This window comes from Xiphophorus couchianus, chromosome 2 (genome assembly GCF_001444195.1).
Source record: "Xiphophorus couchianus chromosome 2, X_couchianus-1.0, whole genome shotgun sequence".
In the NCBI taxonomy this organism is placed as follows: domain Eukaryota; kingdom Metazoa; phylum Chordata; class Actinopteri; order Cyprinodontiformes; family Poeciliidae; genus Xiphophorus; species Xiphophorus couchianus.
Genome location: NC_040229.1, coordinates 22,507,007 through 22,529,406, shown reverse-complemented (window position 1 = coordinate 22,529,406; position 22,400 = coordinate 22,507,007). Strand labels below are relative to the sequence as shown.

At 37.9% G+C, this 22,400-nt stretch overlaps 1 protein-coding gene across 2 annotated transcripts in view; it reads right to left on the bottom strand.

Moving 5' to 3' along the window:
* The window catches only part of spon1b (spondin 1b), a 91,186-nt gene extending 77,257 nt beyond the window's left edge, over window positions 1-13,929 (bottom strand). The window contains exons 1-2 of one of the 2 annotated variants that reach the window (XM_028039946.1): window positions 13,378-13,929; window positions 9,336-9,442 (exon numbers count right to left, since the gene is read on the bottom strand). In XM_028039946.1, the coding sequence (XP_027895747.1) occupies window positions 9,336-9,442; window positions 13,378-13,603 (333 nt within the window). In that variant the 5' untranslated portion in view covers window positions 13,604-13,929. The remainder of the gene's footprint in view (window positions 1-9,335; window positions 9,443-13,377) is intronic. The other variant, XM_028039937.1, reaches the window with a different exon arrangement.
* Window positions 13,930-22,400: the final 8,471 nt, after the last annotated feature.

Sequence of the window (22,400 nt, the reverse complement as noted above, 5' to 3'; positions counted from 1 at the left end):
GTCTTGCTTTGTTTGCTTAAGCTGTTATCAATAAGAAACAGCATGAATAAACTACAAAAAAGCTCCCGCACAGAGTCGCAAGAACGTAATGACGACAGCAGTATAATGATTTTTGGCTTCCAACCACTAAAGACTTAAATGGAGACATTTCTAATGACATCATGGAGTCATAATTAATTTTCTTTCATAAGTAATTTCCCTTGACCCATTATTTCTGTAGTGCAGATTATAGCATTATTCTGAACAATACAGCTTAATCAAGCTTTAATGTGGCAAGATGAGAAACCTTCAAATCCTCATGTAGCCCTTTTTTTCTGAAACCAAATTTTCTTTGCTGCAGTGTTAATTTTCACAACCTCCCATGTCAGTCACAAAGTTCATAGCAGGCAAGAACAAGCCATGTCAAGTGAATTTACTCTTAGGTTTTCTTCAAGCTATTTCTTCCTTCCTTAGCCTAAAGATACACATGCATTATATAATTCAATCAGTACAGTAATGTGGAATGAAAAGCAGACTTAGAAATATACTTATTTTTATTTCTCTCATGTAAATATCTCTACAAAAGTCTGATTTTCCAAAAGCATACAACTGAGGTACTGACAGACTGTGAAAATGACATTTTTTTTTATGACTGATTGCTCAGAATTTTCTGTATTCTTGTAACTTGTGTAAAAGTGGTCAAATATCAAAAGATGAGCTCAGGTTGAACTCTGTATGTAAGCCAAGATTAAATGAACCTTCATTACAATGTTACCCTTAGTTAAAACAAAAAGATAAATATATTATTTATAGTTTAGCTTTACATTTTTATTTATGTTTTATATTTCTATTGAATTGGCAGGAGCAGCTGGATGAGGAAAGAAGTCAAAGTCACAATGCAAAAAGTGTGAAAAAAGGGATCAGTAGACCAGTTACTCAAATGTGGTAGTTTGCAGATAAGTAGTGTTTTAAACATGGTTTCTAAAATGCCTTAGGATCACTTCACATGAGATTATGTCTGTGTGACAGCATTAAAAATCTGTCAGAGGGGCGTGCTATGGTGGCGTAGGGGATAGCGCGACCCACAGTTTAACCCACCCTCGAGTCCTCAACACAGCCGTCGCGGGTTCGATTCCCGGACCCGGCGATATTTTCCACATGTCTTCCCCCCCTTTCCTGTCAGCCTACTTTCATATAAGGGACACTAGAGCCCACAAAAGACCCCCTGGAGGGGGAAAAATAAAAAATAAAAATCTGTCCGAACACAGATAGTCTCTGCACCAACTTGGAGAGGCATGCTGTGGTTCACCAGGAATGCAATGGGCTTTTCATTACATGTTATTGAGCGTCCACAAAAATTCCGTTGTGGTTTGTCATCACGGCGGTGTCGTGACGTGTTGGACTTAGAGTTTCAGTTTTTTGCTTTTTGTTTAGTCAGCACTTTAAACACTTTAAAGTGTTTAATGCACTTCAAAGTGCATAAGTTGGTTTTATGTTGAGTTATTCACCCCATGACTTCATTGGTAAAATGCTACTGCCCCATTTTTCTGCTAGTCCATATCTGTGTTTATTCTTTGTATCTGAAGCCAGTCTTCTTCTTCTTCCCCCACCTATTCTATTTAGAATTCTTCTGCTATACAGAAAACAGTATTGCCAATAATACTTGTTCCTCTAGGATAATGCTAATCAAATCCCTTTGTGTGTTAAGATTCTTTGATGCCTCTCGATCCTCCGCCTCCTGCCACCACCTTCTGTCTGCATTTAGGTCCTACACTAACACACATGATCACAGGTGGGAGTGTATCTGGGTCCTTGGCGCTGCATGAAAAAGCATAGTAGCAGCACTGATAGTCTAACCCATGCAGTGTGGCTTAGTTACATTCCTTAAAGAATTTGAAGAAAAACTGGACATGCTGGGCTCACATGCTGGATACATGTACAAGCTAATGACACCCACACTCCAAAGTGCACCCCGACAGGTTACTTGCAGACGTTTTATTTTTTCAGACTTTCAGTTCTGGTTCCTCAGAAAAATAATGTGTCTAATAAAAATAATACACACAAACAATGTGTGTAATAACGTTTCTAAAAATGAAATTCTTTCCTGTGTAAAAGAGGAAACTATTGGATAATAAAGCTGATTTTGGTTTGGTTGTTGGGTTGTTGCATAGCTCTTCTCATTCTTCCTGTACTGCTGATTCCGCTCTGTGAGGGCATGGCAGCTCATACAGCCAATTCACATGGTCTCCATTAGGCTAAACAGCCTGGCTGCATAAGAGGTGCTAAAGGACAGTCCTCAGTGCCTGATTGTCCATCAAAGTAGTGGTAATCAACCCTTCCTCTTGCGATCTCATTTGATGTTGCCTATATAAATATGTCACGTCTCTCTTGTGTTTCTCAGTAGACTCACTTGGGCCTTACCTTCCACTGCTGGAAGGACAAACAATGGCACACAAGTACTCACCATCTCAAGAACCTACCCTACAAAAAGCTACAAAACATAACACAAGAGTCTAAAACAACCAGACATGAAAAATATATATACTGCTCAAACAAATAAAGGGAACACTATAAGTGTGAAACACCTGTTTAGGTGTTCCCTTTATTTTTTTGAGCAGTGTATATGTCAGCAGTACAAAGTCATTTCAATAAAATCAACAAGCCTGTGGGTTTCCTCATGAGGTAATGTTAAAAGGAAAACAGGAACAAAGATATATTCAGTTAGAGCTTTGCAAACTACAGAAACAATTATTTAAGGATTATCTTTGAGTTTGTGTTATATATCAGGTCACTGTCAAGCTTTGTTCCTGCTTTATTTCAGCTGCTGCTTTTTACTTGTCTTTGAGATTGTCTGTATTCCCTCTACATCTATGGCTTGGGTTAAACTGATTAAGTGTTTGTACCCCCAAAAAAACTCCAGACCGTTTATAAAAGATAATCTAACCTCTTCTTATTGCTTCCCCTATTCAAACAACCTCCATTTGTTTCCCAGAGCAATAACACACTGCTGACCTAGATAAATATGACCCATGTCCCACAGTAACACACAGAGGGCTGGGAAAAACATACACAAGCAGAACCAGACATGTATGTCCTGTCAAAGCACATTTAAGCACAAAGACACACATCTTTAAGCAGAGAATGGGCCAATTCAATGAGACATTCACACAGACTTTCAGACTTTTTTCAAACGTTTGACAAATTCAAATGAAAGTCTTTCAGTGGCAGTAATGCGTTAAAAGTGAATATTATTGTTTGAAGAGATGTCAATGAACAACAGCTCCTAGTTGTGGTGTTTTAGAGAAGCAGCATGTAGGCACATTCCAGGACAGCTGCCAGAAACAACCACAGCGTGAGGAGACAGAAAAGCCTTACAGGGAACCTCAACTTCCTTCAACTGTCTTCCCTTCCAGTCAATAAGAGCAGTCATGACACTGATGTAGAGACATAGCTAACCTTTCAAAGATATACTTTGACTAAATTATATGAACTTTCATAATCACCATCATGCTTTCTTTTTTTATTATCTGTGCATGAATGCAATAAGAACATCATATTTGATAAAAGTGATTCTAAAGCTAATTTCTCCTTCTACGTATTTTCAGAGTAATGCTTCTATAATTGAACCAGATACATTTCTTTTTTCATAGCTGTGTTTCAAAAAATTTGAAAAGGAAAACATTTTTTTAGCATTTGACAGTGTTTGCCAAAAGTATTTTGTTTCCTGAGTGTAAACGGGTAAATTACGTCTGTCGTTTAAAGACCATAAAAGTCTGAATATGTATCAGACAGATTGCAAAGCCAGATTGTCAACATCAATTCTGCTCATGCTCTGCCCACATGGTTCCAGTCTCAGCTCGCTGCCTTCTCCCTGGTCTCACTGCAAACTCTGCAGGGACTTCGACTTAGACTGCAAGCTGTTTGTTGTTTCACTGAGATGTTGAGTTTTGAACTATTTGAACCCTAAAAAGCTAGATATTTGCACTAACCTTCCCCGTCCTTTTGACCTTCCCATGGCCTGGATTTTTCAACAACTTCACAGAGGTCCTCGAGCAATCTTGTCCTCGAGCTGAAGCTCAACATGTTTTTCTCTTGTCTCAATTTTCACACAGCAAACTAGTTTGTGAAAATTGAAGGGTAGGCAAGTTCAAGCAAAAAAAAAAAAAAAAAGTCTGATATTGAAACTTTCCTCTCCCTGAGGGCAAGAAGAGAAAACGAACAGCTTGTCCATATTTTCCAACTTTTAAAATTATTGTAAATAAATACATTCAGGTGGCATCCCTGGGGAAGATGTGTCCAAATCTTGAGATTTTAATCTTTTACTAATGCTTTTTTTAATTGTCATTGGTCTTTTCTGCTCTTTCACTACTTGTATTACTTTTATTGTTTTTGCTGTGCAGTACTTTGGTGCAAAGTGCAACAAAATACAGTCAACAATGACACTGTCATAAAATTTTAAATAAATTGAATGGGTAATCATTTAATGACGTCCTACGAGCAACTGATCAGGGTGCCTCCTATATGTTTCACTTTGAAAGTTTTCAGGCACATCCAAGAAGGACACGCATTGGCCGCATTGGCAGACTCAGACTATATTTCCCATAACTAACATTTAAAGTATTATTATTACACACATATTCTAAAGACAATAGATGGATGAATGGATGAGTCATCAGTGGATCTTATTTTCAAGAGAATATGTATTTAAACCTTATGGTCACATCTACACAGAAATAGTCTGCAGACACAACATCAGCCTATTTCCATTGTCATCTCAATCCACAAACCTAAATTCTCCAGAAAATCTGTGGGGCAAGAAACTGAAGAGAGGAGAAGAGACAATAAGAGAGGATGCAGGACTCTGGATTAATAAGAAATATCCATCTCTCTGTATGCTTCAAACTTATGAAATGTTATGGGAGAAGACTATGCACTGTCCTGTTGCCACAAAGACAGCAGAGCACAGGTCCCAACAGTTACTGCAATGACGATTACGCAAAAAACAATAATATATCTTAGCATAACATTTTCCTCAATAAATATATCCATTACGTTGGTTAGAAATAGAAAACACAAAGCTTCACGGAGCCTAAATGAGAAGGATATATTCTAGATTGAATGTCTGTGTAAGTGCAAAGTGCTTTAATTGAATGTAAAATATAATTGCAATATCAATGTGGACAAGGAGAGCCATCCAGAATTTGGACAGTGCAACAATTTTTTATTTTTATTTTTTATCTGGGCTGACTCATAGAGAGCAGGTCAGGGAAAGATAACCCGAGTCTCAAGGGAGGAATGCATGTTCACATGTACACCCAAAGGTCATAAAAGAAAACTGTGGAACAAGACTGGACAGATTTCCAGATGAAACTTTTTTAGCTTAACTCAAGTGTTTCCATAGTTTGGTGCAACTGAGAATATGTATACACAGGTATTGCACAGATTGGAGCAAGACAATGATTGAAGAGGAGAAGGAAAATATGACAGAGAGTTTATGACCATAGATAGCATGAGAAAAATATTGTGATAAAAGATGTGGTGATTGATTTTATCTGAAACTGCTCCCTCCAGGTCAGAGGTCAATCTGTGCCTCAAGCAAAGAAGTTCAAATATGTTGGTGTCTTCATCAGTAGTGGTGGTAAGACAGAGTGGGAGATGGGTAGACATATTGGGGTCTTGTCTGCAAACAAAGCAGTTTCTACTCCAAACTGTCAAGGTTAAAAAAAGAAAGCTCAGCCCTTAAGTGAAGCTCTTGATTTACAGGCCCCTCCAGGTTCCAAACCTCAGCTGTGGTCATGATTAATGGATCATGACCAAACGCAGAAGATCTCAGATGCCAGCAGCTGAAATTTGATGCTTTGTATATTATCGTAGCTCTGTCACAAAGATGATTTGATGGGCTCTGTTATCCTTGAAAGCCAAAAGGAGAGCTGCTGCTTCTCCACATTGAAAGAAGTTAGTTGAGGTGATTTGGGCATCTGATCAGGATTTCACAAGGATGCACCCAGAACTCACCGGGTATACAGTATGTATGTATATATATATATATCAGTGGCGGGCCGTGCATTTCACACCTAGGCCTTCAGTAGTGCTCCGTCTGAATCAATCAACCCTCAATAACTATTTTATGGCTATAAACTTCTTCAGCTGCGACACACATAAAAAAAAAGCATCAAAAATAACCTGATAAAATTGCAATATTATTTAGGAATATAGCAACATTTTACTCACCAAAAATCCAGATTATTTCTACACAAAATCCATCCTCCTTTCTTTCCTCAAGATTTCAATTACTCTGTTGTGCAGATTATCCGTGCGTTTCAGTTCCATGAAAAAGTCCTTTTCTATCGCCATCGAAGCTAATGCTGAAAGTCGAGCCTGAACTGTCCTATTTCTGGCATAAGTTTTAGTTAGTAGACTGAAAGTGGCGGACAAATCCTTTTCCCGGTTGTGACAGGCTCGCTAGCTCTGGAGTTGCCCGACCTTGCTTAACAATGTCCAGCTTTTCTTGAAAAGTCCATCTTGAAAATGGCTTTGACAGTAAATCTCCAACCAAATCCATTTCTTCTCCTCCTTCACCCATTGTGGGTTGACAAAACAGCTATTAAATCAACACAACAACATCTTTGCTTGTGCTGCTCGCCACAGATGCAGTTTGCTAGCTCTGGTTAGTACACGCTTTGACTAGCCAATCAGAGCGTGTGAATACGCTGACGTTTCCGTACGCCTGCTAGAGGGCCTCGCCAACTCAAAATCTGATTGGCTGAAGCAACAGTTTGATCGACATTTATTCTATGCTACAAGGCCCGCGGAACTGATTGTGAAGGTCTCCAGGCAGATTTCTTTGACCCTGGCAACAAATAGCGGCTGAAATGTGATTGGCTAAATGCTTAAATATGAAAATACACGTCTGGAAGCAGCGCAACCAGGGGGCTAGCAATGAAAGGAAGCGGACAGACCATTTGGATTTATATAATACGTATTCATGGACAAAATATAATTAACATCAGTCTGTGATTCAGATATTTTTAGGCCAGCAGAGAAGGCCTAGCAGGCCCTGACGGCCCACCACTTATATACAGTATATATATATTCATCCCAGAAAGACCCTAGATTTACCAAACAACAAACTGAAAAGTGTTAATGGGAAAAGAGATATCCAAGTTTCCATCCTGGACATGCAAGTGTACAAGTCTGCTAGATGAAAAAGTGAAAAGCTAAGGGAATGCAGATCTGCAGTAAAAGATGAATGTGTTTGTTTTTGCTGAAACTGTCTGACAGAGGTGATGACTCACCTGTACACAGATATTAGACGATGCTGTTGGTGCGAGTGTTCAGGTGCAGGGATTTATGCAGAGATCCATTATGCATGTCTTACTATCTCAAGTTCACACTAGGCACTGCACTACTCATTTTACCCACAGCTCTTTGTACACAAATGTTTCAGTTGTTTACTTCAATCCATTCACCAACCTCATGACTTTATTTTCCAAAACACAGCAACAGTCAGATAAACAACACATTAATAGACTGAATAAATGCTAACACAAGCAGAACTCACACACCTTGTCAAGTATGCAGATGCTGAAGGTTTAAGTAAGAATTGCTCCAACACCTCTATTCTTTCACCATAATGTAAAAATTACACCAACATATCTTACAACTACAGAGAGCAAGGAAATATGTTTTACTAAAAGGATTCTAGAGCCTATGGAGCCCCTGTAGGAATTTGAAACTGTGACTTATTAACTGGACTGCAGTTGTCTTGTTAACCAGGATCCATAGAAGCCTGGAGTTTTAAAGAAAAGTATCATGTTTACCAGGCGGAAAAAGTGCAATCAAGAACACCTCATCTAGACGCAAATCCTCTCTTCTCAGTCTGTAAATTGAGGGTTCAGTTCCTGTGGTATAAAATTTCTAATGATTTCACATAATTCCCATTTCCATATATTCACATACTATGAAAAAATATACGATGGAATCAATCATAAAGACACTTTTTAAGTTAAGAATTTTATGGCCCAAAAGAATAACTTTTCAGCCAGTTATTCTTAAGACCTGCAATCTTCTAATTGCAACAATACAGCATCTTCTAATATCTGTGTACCCTATTGCGAGTATTGTTGATACTCGCAATAGGTTCGAGTATCAACAAATTTGGGGTGGTGAGGTCTTTTGTAGAAATTAATCTTGGCAATGTTTTGGTAGCAGTAAAACATATTTCCATCCATCCATCCATCCATCCATTTTCTGTTCACCCTTGTCCCTAATGGGGTCGGGAGGGTTGCTGGTACCCATCTCCAGCTACGTTCCGGGCGAGAGGCGGGGTACACCCCGGACAGGTCGCCAGTCTGTCGCAGGGCAACACAGAGACATACAGGACAAACAACCATGCACACACACACTCACACCTAGGGAGAATTTAGAGAGACCAATTAACCTGACAGTCATGTTTTTGGACTGTGGGAGGAAGCCGGAGTACCCGGAGAGAACCCACGCATGCACAGGGAGAACATGCAAACTCCATGCAGAAAGACCCCGGCCGGGAATCGAACCCAGGACCTTCTTGCTGCAAGGCAACAGTGCTACCAACTGCGCCACTGTGCAACATATTTATAAAGTTAAATATAAATAAATAAATATTTAAAAAGTTTAAAAAAGCAACATATTGTCTGTTGATGTGTTCCCATTATGCTGTTTTAATTGACTCAGTATTCAAACAATAATCAGAACCAAAAGTCTTCCACTCTCATTTTGTGAGTCAGAAGCTAAAAAGTTTGGAAACAGCTATTTTTGAACTGCTACTAACAGGAAAGCCATTTCTTGCTGTTTGCTGTAACTCTGGTAGGAATGAGTGTGGAAACACAGATGTTTGTTCCTGTTTACACTGAGAGGAAGGTAATTGAGAAAGTCTGGCTCACTCCTTGGGAGCTCTCTGCTGCTCAGTGGGAGCTGTGTAACTACTGAAACAAACATTTCACATCTCTTTCTCACTGTTTATATCTCCTCTCTGTTCCCACATGCATTTTTCTCCCCTTAATCCTTTTGTCACCTTATTCTTCCTTTGGAGGAAATATCTGGTACTTAGCAGGAACTGGGTGCCATGTTTGCTACACCTTGGAAGGGTGGCACCAAAGACAGGAAGAGATCCTCTATTCTTTTCCATCTCGACACCTACCCAGTATCTGTCAGAAACACCTCCTTTAACCTCCACATCAGAGAACAGCAGGGTGCCGCCTTGTCGACTGCAAGGTGCGCTAAAGCTTGCAAATGAGCTCCTTTGCTGCGAATGTTCCCATAGAACACAGAACACATTCCATATGTGGAGATTCTTCTCCCCACCTAGTCAGGCTTACCTGGAATTGGCCGGCGAAATCTTCGTCCGTGGTGCCCTCTCTGCCCTCCTTCAGCGCGATGAGAGTAAAGCCTCTGAAATAAGCAGGGCTGCTAGCTAGAAGCACCACTGTGAGGAAAACAAGAATATGAGTCAGCTCCACAGAGAATCAGGGTATTAAACTGACTTTGGATTTTTCATGGTTTGTCTGCGACGCCCAGGGTCACTGCAGATAATCGTGACAGACGGTTTATCGTAACAGTGTGCATGATGTGGAAGAGTGAAGGTTGTAAACAGCAGCTTAGTATCCTACAAAGGAGTTAATAAAGGAGGATACAGCTGAATCACACTTCCTAGCATTCTCCTCATCTGTAGCCCTCAGTTCCTAGTTAATTAATCAGATATTACTTAAAACGGTCAACTGAGAAACGGGATACTCTCGAAGAACCTGGAGCAGCACCAGGTCTTGTTGATTTCTACTACATAAACATACAGATACATACGTAATATGTGCAACAGTTAACATCCTTTAAGCACGACAATAAAATAAAATCGACTTTTATATGTTTAAAATGCATTTAGATTTTCAACAAAGCAAAACCACAAAGAAGAAATCTTGTTTATGATACATAGTTAATCCAAAAGTAACAGATGCTAAGAGTTCTCATAATCAATATAACTGCAAGTATGTTTAAGTATAGTCATATCTACTAAATCAGGTTAAGTGTTCTGACAAAGCTTGTCAGAAAAGTACTTTTTTGGAAACAACCTTTATGAAGGTTTTATTTACCCCACATGTCTGCATTAATTTTTTTAGTCTAATGTAATGTTTAAATTGTAATTGTGTTTACATTAACTACGAGCAAAAAAGTCATCAGTTATCAGAAATAAAGGCTTGAAAAGATCAGTCTGTGTGTAATTAGTCAATATGTGATTCACTTAGTGAACTGAGTTACTAAAACTGATTGATTTTACAATAATTATCTAGTTTATATGGCTACATCTTAAAATAAAAAGCCTTAAACTTTAATATTTAGAGTTTTCATGGGGTCTTTAAAAAAGCCTAAAATTTCAAAATCACAACATTAGGCCAATGTCTTAACTTCATTTAATTATTACAAGTATTTTATTAAGACTTTTATAAAATGCCAGGACACTTTATTGTGTTTATGGACTGTATTTTCAACTACAAAAGTTCCAAAAACACAATCAGCCAATCAGCTTTTTTGTTACTGGCAAAACCACAAGATAGACCAACGAAGCTCTGCTGCTAGAATGGGGAAATGCAAATTCAACAACACTTAGCCTCAAAGACAGAAGTGTAAAGCTTGGTTAAACCCTGATCCAAACAGCGACTTTGAAGTCTACAAATATGCAAAAAAAAAAAAAAAAAACAAGGCCAGTGGAGTTGATTCAAAAAGAGACAAACTCGTAACTGCTGTGAATGGACTGAGAGAAATGACAGCTGTCAGTCAGTTCTGTTGCTCTCCCCTCAGACATTGTTTGCACTATGGTTTGAACATTATTTCTTTCTCTGTTTAAGATATTTCTCTTTGGGCTAATCTGTTTCTAGTCTCTGAAAATAGCTCCACTCTCTCTCCCCTACTGTTCACCTCTACTCCATCTCAGAGCTGCTTTGTGTGCTGTGCTGCAGAGTACAGGAAGAAACCTGAAATTGTTTTACTGTTTTAGCAAATTGTCTTTTGTATGCAGTTATTCATTACTGAAGCAACATTAAACTTCTATGAAAAGAAAGAAAGGTCATAAACACAATAGAATCAGACGTGAGAAAGGACTCCATGTTCAGCCATGCTTGTAAATAATTTACTTTGAACAGCAATGTTAAAATCTGTTTAACATTTAATAACTTAATATAAAGAGATTGTGCAGACTTTGAGGGTTTATTGTTTTAATAAGCTCCTCCTAATTAATCTTCCTCAAAAAAATAAAAGAAAAAGTGTAATAATTATTTGGGTCAGCTTCCTCTGTAAGGTCAGATGTTTTTGTTTTCTTAGGGTTTTGCATCAAATATATACACCAAGTGAAAGCAGCATAAAAATAAGTCTAACAACTTCTTGTTTTACAAAAAACACAAACGTATTCCCAAGAACTGTCTGAATGTTTTTTTTAGCACTTTGACAGTTTCTAGAAGCACTAGACACTCAAATGGAAATACATAACTATCCAGAAAGAGAATTTTGCATAATAAATTTCTTTTAATGTCATGTTAGCTATTTGAAAATATTTATATTGGTGAATCAATTTGCAAGAACACTCCCAAACCCTTCACTTCTTTGCAAAAATGTTCATACCCTTTGTACCTCCTTATATTATGTCGCCTTACACCACAAGCTTCAGCATATTTTAATGTGACTTTATGTCATACAAAGAAAATTATACTGAAATCTGATCATTTTAGCATGCGTTTGTATTCAGCTGCATTTATTCTGATGCCATTACATAAAATCTGCCATCAGATCTCACCCAATTATGTGAAATCTCAGTGTAAGTCCAGCTGTTAAAGACTACTGGTGAACAAACTGCATCTTTAAGACCAAGAAACACCACTATGGTCAGGAGTATCTAAGCTTTGAACATCTCACACAGCACTATTCAATCCATTATTCAAGTATGCAAAAAACAATAGCACAACCAGAAGTGACAGGCCAAGCATACAGTGTTAATCAGGGAAATGGTCTATGTCTGTTCTCCCTCTGGAGGAGTGGCATGTGTGAGAGTAAGTGCAGTTGCATACTCCACAATGTGGTCTTTACAGAACACTAGGAAAATAACCCTTTTATTTAAAACAAAACCATTACGAGTCCTATTTCCAGTCAGCCATGCACAAAACAGTCTGAGCATAATAATTTTGGTAAAAAAAATAAAACATGGTGGTGGCAGCATAACGTTGTGAAGGTAAATACAGACCAGTCCTGGAAAATACTGCAAAAGACTCCAGACTAGGGCAGCAAGACAGTCTTACATATACAGCTACAATTGAATGGTTAGTTTTAAGTCATATTTATTTGAGTCCAAATGTAAATACAGTTAAGATAAATATTTGAAAATCAGAGATGCTCTTCATCCAATCTAAATTGGCGTTACCCATTTTCAAAGAATTTTTTTTAAAATTTGAGATATTAAACCATAAACCACATGCTGAGTCCGACGACTCCTAAATATGATAAGTACAAACATTTTAGATTTTAATAATTTTTTTTAACTTTCATTTTCATTCTGCTTCACACGCTTTGTGTTGTTCTATCACAACAAATACTGTAGTAAATTAAGTTTGTTTGTTATGTGGCCAAGTATGGAAATAGGGGTAAAACTACAAAATTTACTTCATCAATCACCTGCAGGACTTTGTGCAGCAACAAGGATAATTATGCCATAAATAAGATGGGCAAGCAATTCAGGTTCAGCTTCAAGATCTATTTTACAATCTCCTACATCTCTTTACATTTATTATATATGTTTTTTAGTTTGCTGAAAAAAATGATCAAATCCCAGCTTAAATGGTTTGAGTAACCTTTTGTGAGTTTTTCTTTAAATGGTTGATTCTGAGTTTGAAACTTTCAAGGCATTCTTCTGAGCTCATCTGAAATCACTGTGAGAAACTCGCCCCTTTTTCACTGTGGCCAAACACATCTGGCCGGCCGGATGGGAACTTAAAATTTGTTTTGTCAACTTAATTGGATCCAGATCTGTCTGTGTGTGTCTCGAAGCCCGTATCTGCATGTTGTTATAAGAGAGATTCCACTTTCAGGCAGGAAGAGAAGAGGAAGTGAATAGGCTACACGTTTTAACATTAAGTAGCCTTATCAAACGGCATCTCCCAGCAGGAGTCTGAGGGAGACTTGCTTTGGAAACTGGATCTCCCGCGGCTGCAGTTTCCACTTAACATTGTAAAAGACAACATAAATTTAAAAAAAAAAAATACATGTTGAAGAAGTGCTCTGTTTTCAATTTGGTACAATTTGGTAATCATCCACTAGTTTAATTGGACGCAAATTCCCGCACTGACTGCACGGCAGACTCTGGGAAGAAAAGTGAAGATGTACCTCTGTATGTGCTGCCCGGCAGGTAGGTCTCCGGGTCCCCTTCCACCCTGATCCTGAACTCGTGGTGCCCTTCCCGCCGGGTCCCCTGCGTCTGCGCCCGGAGGATCCGCCCGCAGTACCCGTCCGACCTCCCGCCGGCGGGCTCCTCCACGAAAGCAACGGCATTGCACAAAAAATTCGAGACAAAATAACCCTGCAAGAGCAGCAGATGCAAATACATTCCCATTTCTGAACTGCCGCTCGGAAATGACTGTGCAGTGGGTGTTCAGTAAAAAAAAAATTAAATTAAATTAAGCAGACAAAGACCAGCGCTTGCTCCCTCCTGCCGGGAACTCCCACTGAACTACAGACGGAGACAGCGATGCGCAGAAGGAGACCAAGACAAGTCCATCCTGAAGTGGAGAGAGCGCGGCTGGAGCTCTGCGCGGTGTAGCGCTGCTTATAAGAAGAGAGGGGAGAGGAGCAGCAGCTGCTGATTCTGGATCAGTCAGTGTGATGTGCTGGAGTGGTAGAGAGAAGATAGGAGGGCTCTGCGAGCAACGGTGCGGCGATACAGGCGATTATCTTCCTGATGCGAGACGAGGAAAAGTTCAAACTGACTCCCAAACACTTCCTCCCCTCACACTTTACTCACACAAGCAGTTAACTTGCGGTCTGAATGTGCACAGATGCAGAAACGTCTCGCTGGAAAGTAGCCCCATGCTTTCCGTTCACTTGCATTAGTTTATTGTATTAGCCGTTTTGTGACATGACATCACTAGTCATGCAACGGTGCAAATAATATTTGATAAACAAGAAATTTATCCAAGAATCTATACATTTCCATCTACTGTGTGGACAAACCACAAAAGCATATTTTGTAAATATTATCTATTTGTGGTCAAAATTTATTTCAGCTTTTCATTGTGAACATTTTCTGCATTCTGATAATGCAAAGAAAATGTAACTATCCCCTGATCATGCTTTTCCTGACTAATATGAATTTTTCTGATTGCCCTTTAGTTTGAACCTGATTTGACTAATCAGATATTATTTATTTTTATTGTATTTGTTGTTTTAAACACATATGAGTTGGCTATTTTATATTCCAACAGAAAATTAAGGAATTACAACATACAAAATTTTGTACCTAACCGTATTGGGATATTAGGAAGTAAAAGTAACAATTTAGAAATAGAAATAGCCTTTTTATTGTCCACAGAAGGGAAATTCAAAAATTTTGCAGTTCAGTTAAATTTGCACAAATTGCATTTGCTTAGATAAAAATTTCAGAATCAGTTAATTTGTTAACTTCCAACCAGTTCCTAAGATATCCTTAGTTAACTAAATTTGTCAAATTCTCTTTGGTCATTCTGTTCTTTCAGATTACTTTACTCAGTGCATTTGTTTCAACAAATGAATGAAGTTCTGATTGTTCTGTTTTATACTCAGATACAACCCATTTTATACCCTGCAGAAACAAAAATTCAGGGTTTGAATCTCAGCCACAGCGGTATAATGTACGTTCCCCTTGTACCAGTACTTCTCTCTGGGTACCCTCATAGTTCAAACAAAGTTAAAAAACATCCACATTTAATCCCTCTTAGGGGCGTGCAAGCGTGTGTGTGCATGTGTGTGGCTGGTTGTGTTGCCCTGTGACAGACTCGTGACCTGTCTCATCTTGTCAGGGCTGCAGCGGTGGGGTGCCAATCTCCAGCAGTCACTGAGTGAAAGGGGGTGTACCCTGGACAGGGCTCCAGACCATCACAAGGCAACACAGTAACACACATAGCAATCACCCATGCAAACACACACTCATACTTAAGGGTATTTTCTGTGTTATGACTTAATAATTATGTAGTTTTTCCTCTAAAAAGAGGATTTTCCATACATAAATATTGCTAAAAAAAAGTGTACAGATTTAGTTCAAACTGTTGTGTAAATCAAAATTCCTCACTGAGACGTGAAAGTCAGTGGTATGTGGTGTGCATGAGTAGAGAACGTAAATGTTGCAATGTGCAAGGGAAGTGATTCATAGTCAGGTTGAAAACACCTGACATAGTCCGGTTGAAAACACCTGAAAACACTGGGTCTTCAGGTAAAGTAGTCACAATAATCAACGTTACAGCACAGGTGAAACTTTCCCAAGCTCAACCATAATGAGATCTGCAGGTGCCCTAACGTTAGGTAAACAAATTAATTCTGTGGTTTGGACTGCAGGAGAAAGTGAGAGAACCTGAATAGAACAAACTAACAAAATAAAAAAGTAAATTTTATGCAGGGAAAAAGAGGCTTGGATTTGAACTTTTGATATTGCGCAACTCTGCTGAATGTCTCTTTTGTCAGCTGATGCCAAATTCACCTGGCAATTTTGAAAGTATCATTTCAATTGAGAGTGTAATGTTAGGTTATTGTAAAATATGCAGATAATGCCACAATTTCTAATTTGAAAAAGTTTAAATTAGATTACAATTGTAGTCCAATATGGTTTGGTTTTTTTACTTCTTGAGATTTTTTTTTTACAACGCATATTTTTTCTCTATGTAAATACGACAGTGAAATGAGTATGAACTAAACTTGACTTCCATTTGCATTTCTGGCTTTTATGCTCACATGTGAAACAAGTGTGGATTCTTCTCTACATTAAGAGCTCCCAAAAGGAACGTTTTTCAATTTGGAAATGCTTAAACTAAACAACATCAGCCTGAACGCCTGCAGAGACACTGCAGATGGATTCCATCTGGAGTGTATCTGCTTCGTCCTCTAGGTGGGTAATGTCCAATGTCCACAATATGCTCTGGACCAAGATATGGAGCCTGAAAACAACTCTTTGACCTTTTGCAATAAAAACAAATGTGTTTCAAGGCCTGCCAGCAACTTTCCCATGCAAACACACAACTTTGTTGGAGGAAAATCAAAAGAGAATTTTCTAATCTGAAGAAATGAAATGTATTGTAAAAGATACATGACATGTACTGTTTCAGCAATCCCTGTTAGAAATAGAGAATTTACTCCGAGGGATATTTAAAAGCAAAGAATTCACAGAAAATTATTACCGCTTCAAAATGTGATATGCTTAATTTCAGTTTTTTTTTTACAGGAAAGTCCTGCAGGCCTTCTTATGACAAATAAATTTGCCTGCTCAAATTACCCTTTCATGAGGGTGATAAAGTTCTGATGCAGACAGCATGGGTCAAAGGGGTGTATTAAATATGTAAATTGCAAAGATCTCAGACTGTGCAAGTAATTTCCTCTAATGGACTATAAAGGTTCTTAAAAAAACCCTCTGTATTACACTCAGGTGTGTTATAGAATTTCTAATCATTTTATATAGACTTTTAGGAAGTCAGGAAGCATTTGCTTCATTTAGATCTTTGCCTCCAGTAATATAAATGACCCTCCAAGCCATGTCCGTTAAAAGCTTAGTGTTGAGATGTCATGGATTCAATTTTCTGTTAGTTTCAGAAATGGTGAAAAATCATACTACTCAAGCTGAAAATGAACCAACTGTGCATACATGCCTGCTTTACAAAAAGGAACTAGGGACATGTATTAAGTTATTAAGGATAAATTGTTCACATTTGGTTACATTTGGTTGGACTCTGATTATGCTTTGACTGGGTGCAGCTAATGGTGTTATCATTTATTTGAGTGAAAACCATCAGTCTATCTATTGACTTTACACACTTATTGTATTAGGGGAGCTGGTATAAGTGAAAATATGATCCCCAAATATAATTTGATGATATTCGGGGATGGTTATTCTTACCAAGTTTATTTTCTGTACTTAACTGCATCTACAAATCAACACTATGGGCTAATTTCATGTGTGTATTCAGAACTGTTTATGTTTTAGCTTAACAGGAAAACTGGATTGTAATTTTTGCATGTGAAATTTTGAGCTTGTGCATGTAGACGTGCACGTGTGGCACTAATGATGTAACACAAGAAAGTTGAACATTTTTTAACTTTTGTTGCTGTTGCAATCTCATCCCATATGTTGTTGTTCACCTTCTGCGGTCATTCAGCACTCCCTGTGTGCCGAGCCGATTAGACCTTTAACCGGTTGATAGTATTCTATTTTGGACCCCCGGAGCTAGCCGTAGCCCCCTCTGTCCCCCAATCATGGAAGTCTAGGTCTGCCACTGACAGAAAGCAACAGGGAAAGTGGCATGAGCAGTGGAAAGAAAAAGGACTACCGGAGAAACAACAGAAAAATCTATCATGGAATGAGTAAAATAGAGAGGCTTCAATACCTATCAGATTAATCACTAGAATGGAAAACTGGTGAGTCTAATCACTTAATTGAAAACAGCTGAGGTACTGTAGGGTGAAGAGGGGGGGAACCCATAAATAAAATAAGTAATACACAGTATGAGGAAACAATGGCTAAACAGAGCATGGCCTAAGAGACAGGTGCTAGAACCTGCCTTTTAGGCCATGCCTCAGCAACAGGTGTAACCAGGAACACAGAAAAACATAGTTCCTGCACAAGGGCAGACAAATTACCAAAAATAAAACAGGAACTAAGGCAATAAAAAACAAATTAAAAACTTGTAACAATATTTCTAAAACTAAAAGTACAACACTAGCCAGAAATTTAACACAAAACCAGAACCAATGTCATAAGAATCATAAAAAAATACTCATAAAAAAATACATTGTTTGTTTTTATTATGGTTATTCTAAATGTCCCAGTGAATTAGCAATCCACAATTAAGAATACAAGTACAATGCATCACAGTGTTTATCCTCTCTAGGCTGGTTCTTGGCACTGGCATTTACTTAATGCACCAACTACTGAAGTTGGCTCCAACCGATCTGGAATCAGCTGAATAAACAATGGAAATGAAATGTTTAAATTTGGTAAAATTAGGGTCAAATTTGGAGTAAAATGATTTCAGAGAGGGATATCTAACATGTTCCTTAAGTTACAGTTGACTTAAATAATGTTAGCAGGCAGGTTATGTTATTGTAAAAAGCTGGAATTACATGACCTGCAGTTTCTGACGGAGCCCTTTTACAATTTATATTTTCCATCTGAAGCAGCTGTGAGCTAATCTTAGAATAGGCTAAGTGAGTTTTCCTGCCTACTGGCTGCTGGAAGGTATTTGGTCTGTGAATAGACCATGAAGCGGTCATACCAGGCCAAAAATGAATTCGTTGTTTACATAAACTCACAAATATCAGTTTCGTTCATAAAAGGACTGTAAATATTTATAGTTGCATTTTCCTGTTGCCCCAGAAATCAAAGGTTGTGTTAACTGTTAATTTGTGTTTGCTTGTTAAGTGTGTTAATTTCCATCACTTGGTCATTTAACATAGACATAATTTTACCAATAGATAAAGTGAGACGAGTGTAGTAGCCCTGTTCTGGCTTTTACTTTCTCTCTTATCTGTTGTCTGAAATATATTTCATAAAATTATTTGACTGTTTATTTGTTACAGTTTTAGTGTTCACAGAATAGGATGACAAAGTTTTAAATAAGTAGTTGAGAACATTTTTGACACCATAACATAATTATTACTCAGAAAATGTTGCAGATTAAATTATTGGATCATGTTTCTATTACTAGTTAAGAGCCAAGCGGCACTAAATGTTGTTTCAAAGGAACATCTTTCTCTTTGTCAGGTTATTTGTGCATTTTAGACACAGCTCTGCGCCTTTTGTATGTTGAGGGTCTTATTTTGTTGGAAATGCAAAGTTGCCTAATAATGCTGCTGTAGATATTGTTGCTGTTGTGTAAAAATGTGTGTGTTGTGTAACTTCCTTTATTCTATGTTCTAGTTTTATGATCCATTTTTTCCTACATTTTACATTTTAATCGGTGACCCTATTACTGCATGTTCATCTCGTCTGTTTCACCTCTTTGGGTTTGTTTGTGCCACTCAGGTTCTTTATTTGTTAAATCTATTCTTCCTGATTTCGTTTGCTGTCCATCAAATGCTCCAGCTTAATGTCAGCGTTTTCAGCGGCTGATGTATATTTATTAGTTTTGCTGCCCAAGAGCACTTTTAGCTTTCTACTACTTAGTTAGTAATGAGAACTATAATTTTTTACCACTTTCCCTGCATTTAGGTGCTCAAAACCACTGCATGACATTAATCTCTTTTTTTTCTCCAACTGCATTTGACTGCTGCCTACTGGGAAGTCAGTACTTATACATGTTCCTTTTTACATCATGCTCTTGAATGAGAATTAGCCCTCTTTTTTATAGACATGATTTTGAAGTTCTTGATTATATTTCTTTCAGAGAGCTGCTGAGAGCCCAGATAATTATGTAATGATTTTTCTTATTTTTTGGAGGGGGATGGAGGGTGCATGGAGAGGGATCACTGCCGTCAGGAAGTAATATTTGTCTGAAAAAATTATGTGAAGCTTTATTTATTTATTTTACACTAAACCAAAATCTTAAATAGCAACAATGTATTTTATTATAGGATGATGTGCCAATGTTTTACTGGTCTAAGGACCCACAGACAGCTAGGTTTCAGTGGAAATGATTTCTTTTCAGACATCTCATTGCTAAGAAACTGAGTATTTATTTTAATGCGGCAATTAACCACATTTGTCAAAAATGTGGTTTATATATATATATATAAATATATATATATTATTCCATGCAGTCTGCATGCACAGACATTTCTGCTCAATTTCCAAACCCTCACTGCCCTGACACTCACCACAAATTTTTGGTTCTGTCACTCAAATTTAACAAGCCATGGACGGGGAGGAGTGCAATGGGTGTGAACAGGAGAAACTGTGTTAGTGGTTGCCCTTGGAGGGAAAAAGTCAAGAGATTTGTATTCTGAGCAGCAACTGAAAGCTGAATTACTGTAACTACAGTCAGGGCAGCGTGTATTGATGCCATACTGCTCTCATTCTGTGTTCATGCAAACAAAAGATTAAATTTTATTTCATATAAGCATTGCATTGTTAATTAAAGGCAGACTAGTGAGGAGTAGAGGAGCAGTCAGCCAAGTCTGTGTATTGGAACATAGGTTAAGAATGAGTTTTATTACTTTGGCCCTAAGGAGGAGGAAAAAAAAGCATAAATAGTCTGACCTCATCAAATCTTCAACTGGTTTGAGTTCTGTATGAAGATGGAAAAATGGAGCTGACATTTAGAGAGGGAGGTAATGGCTTCCTATTCTGTGCCTGGACTTAAAACTAATTTATTTCTCCATTAAACCAACTCACTATGTAATTCAATATTTTTCCCTTCCTCTCGCTTCTGTTAAAAGGGTTTTATTTGACATATTTTCAGGGTCCATATAATTTTACTACTGGTTATCTTATTGTAAAAAGTGACATGGCAAATGCATCTCATCCACACTCGCTGTCCTTTTTATTAGGTTAGCCTTGCCAGCATTGGAATGGTTTTCCTTTTGCCTTCAGAACTTCCTTGATTCGTCATTGCATATATTCAACAAAAGTGTTTTTTGTGATGACAGCAGAACACAAGTATTCCAGACTGCGCGACACGGCACATTTTCCTGTTGGAAATAGTTTTCAGATGAGTACACAGTGGTCCAGATATACAAAGTTATCAGCAACAGGCTGTGGTGTTTGGACAATGCTCAGCTGGTACTAAATAGAGCTCCTGGAAAGTATTTACTTGTAAACACTGACATATAGATCTTGACTTGGATCTCACTCTTTATTCTGCTACCACACTCTTACGGCATGATTCACGGAACATTTTTATATCAGGTCTTCAAGACGACCAGAGGCACACAAGTGTCATCTCTTTGCAAAAGTTACATCATCTCTTTGCTAAATGTCACCCCTGTTTTTCTGCGCTCCTTTAGTTTCTTCAGTGCTAATTCACTGACCTCTGCTCAGTGCATATTTGTGTACAAGTGAATCAAAGCTGAAATAATGTGCTGACTTTTTCCACTCAGTAGTTCTGGTGAATTATACTATTTCTAGTCATTTTACTTCTGTACTCTCTATTTTTCTTAGTGTGTTTAATTAAAACTCACACTTTTATCTCCCTATTGGTTCTACTCCTGTTACTTAAAACCATATTTACACCTCTTTTCATATTTTGTCAAAGAAAAATGATACATAGCTCTTAAACATTTACAAAAAAGCATGTAAAAAAGTATGATGTAGATTTGCATTTAATGGATTGAACGGTGTTCCACAAGATCCTCCAAGGTTGTCAAGCTACGATTACATAAATCTACTCTGTTGACCTACTCCTTTAAATACCCACTGTATTTAAAGGAGTCCATGTGGTCATTTATTCAGTAATGCTCTTTTGCAAATCTCATATGCAGGGATGGAACAGTTTCAGATTCAAATTCTTCAAACCGATCAGATTTGAATTACATATACACGTTATAACTGCAAGCTGGATTTTATTTAGGGGTACAGAAGTAAAAAATTATATGCATAGGCATGCCGTACTTGTCATATTTATACTTGTAAAAGATGTTTAAATTAATACCCCTTTTCCTTCCACTCATCAATTATGTTCTTCTTTGCAAATAAATCCTCCCAAAACCCAATGAAAATTTGTGGCTGTAATGACAAAATGTGGAAGAGTTTTTCAAAGCACCTACATCTGCAGCAGCTTTTCACTCTCACACAGTTGTTCTAGTTTTGCCCAAGAATTGAATGCTAGGATGCTTCTCTAAAATCCTGCTACATAAGGATTTTCCAATCCAACTTTCCTGCAAGAATTTGTGTACACATACTGTTTCTGAGTGCACATAATTGGTTTATGGAATTCATGGTTGGATTATTATGGTTTAGCATGAGGCTTTACAATTCATAGCTGCAGGAATAACACACTTTCTTTTCTTTATGTCAGGATGGAATCAATTCATGATGAATGGAGGGGAAAATTAGCTCGTGCACAAGCAAGAAAATTACTAAAACACATGGGCCAAAACAAAAGAAAACTTGCTGTGGGCATTAGAGAGGAACACACCGCAAATGCAAGCTGCAGTTGTTTCTTGGTGTTGTGCAGTGGGAACCATCTGTAGAGATGAAATGAGACTCTGTTCCTTGGCTACATCCTTAAGAGTCGTAA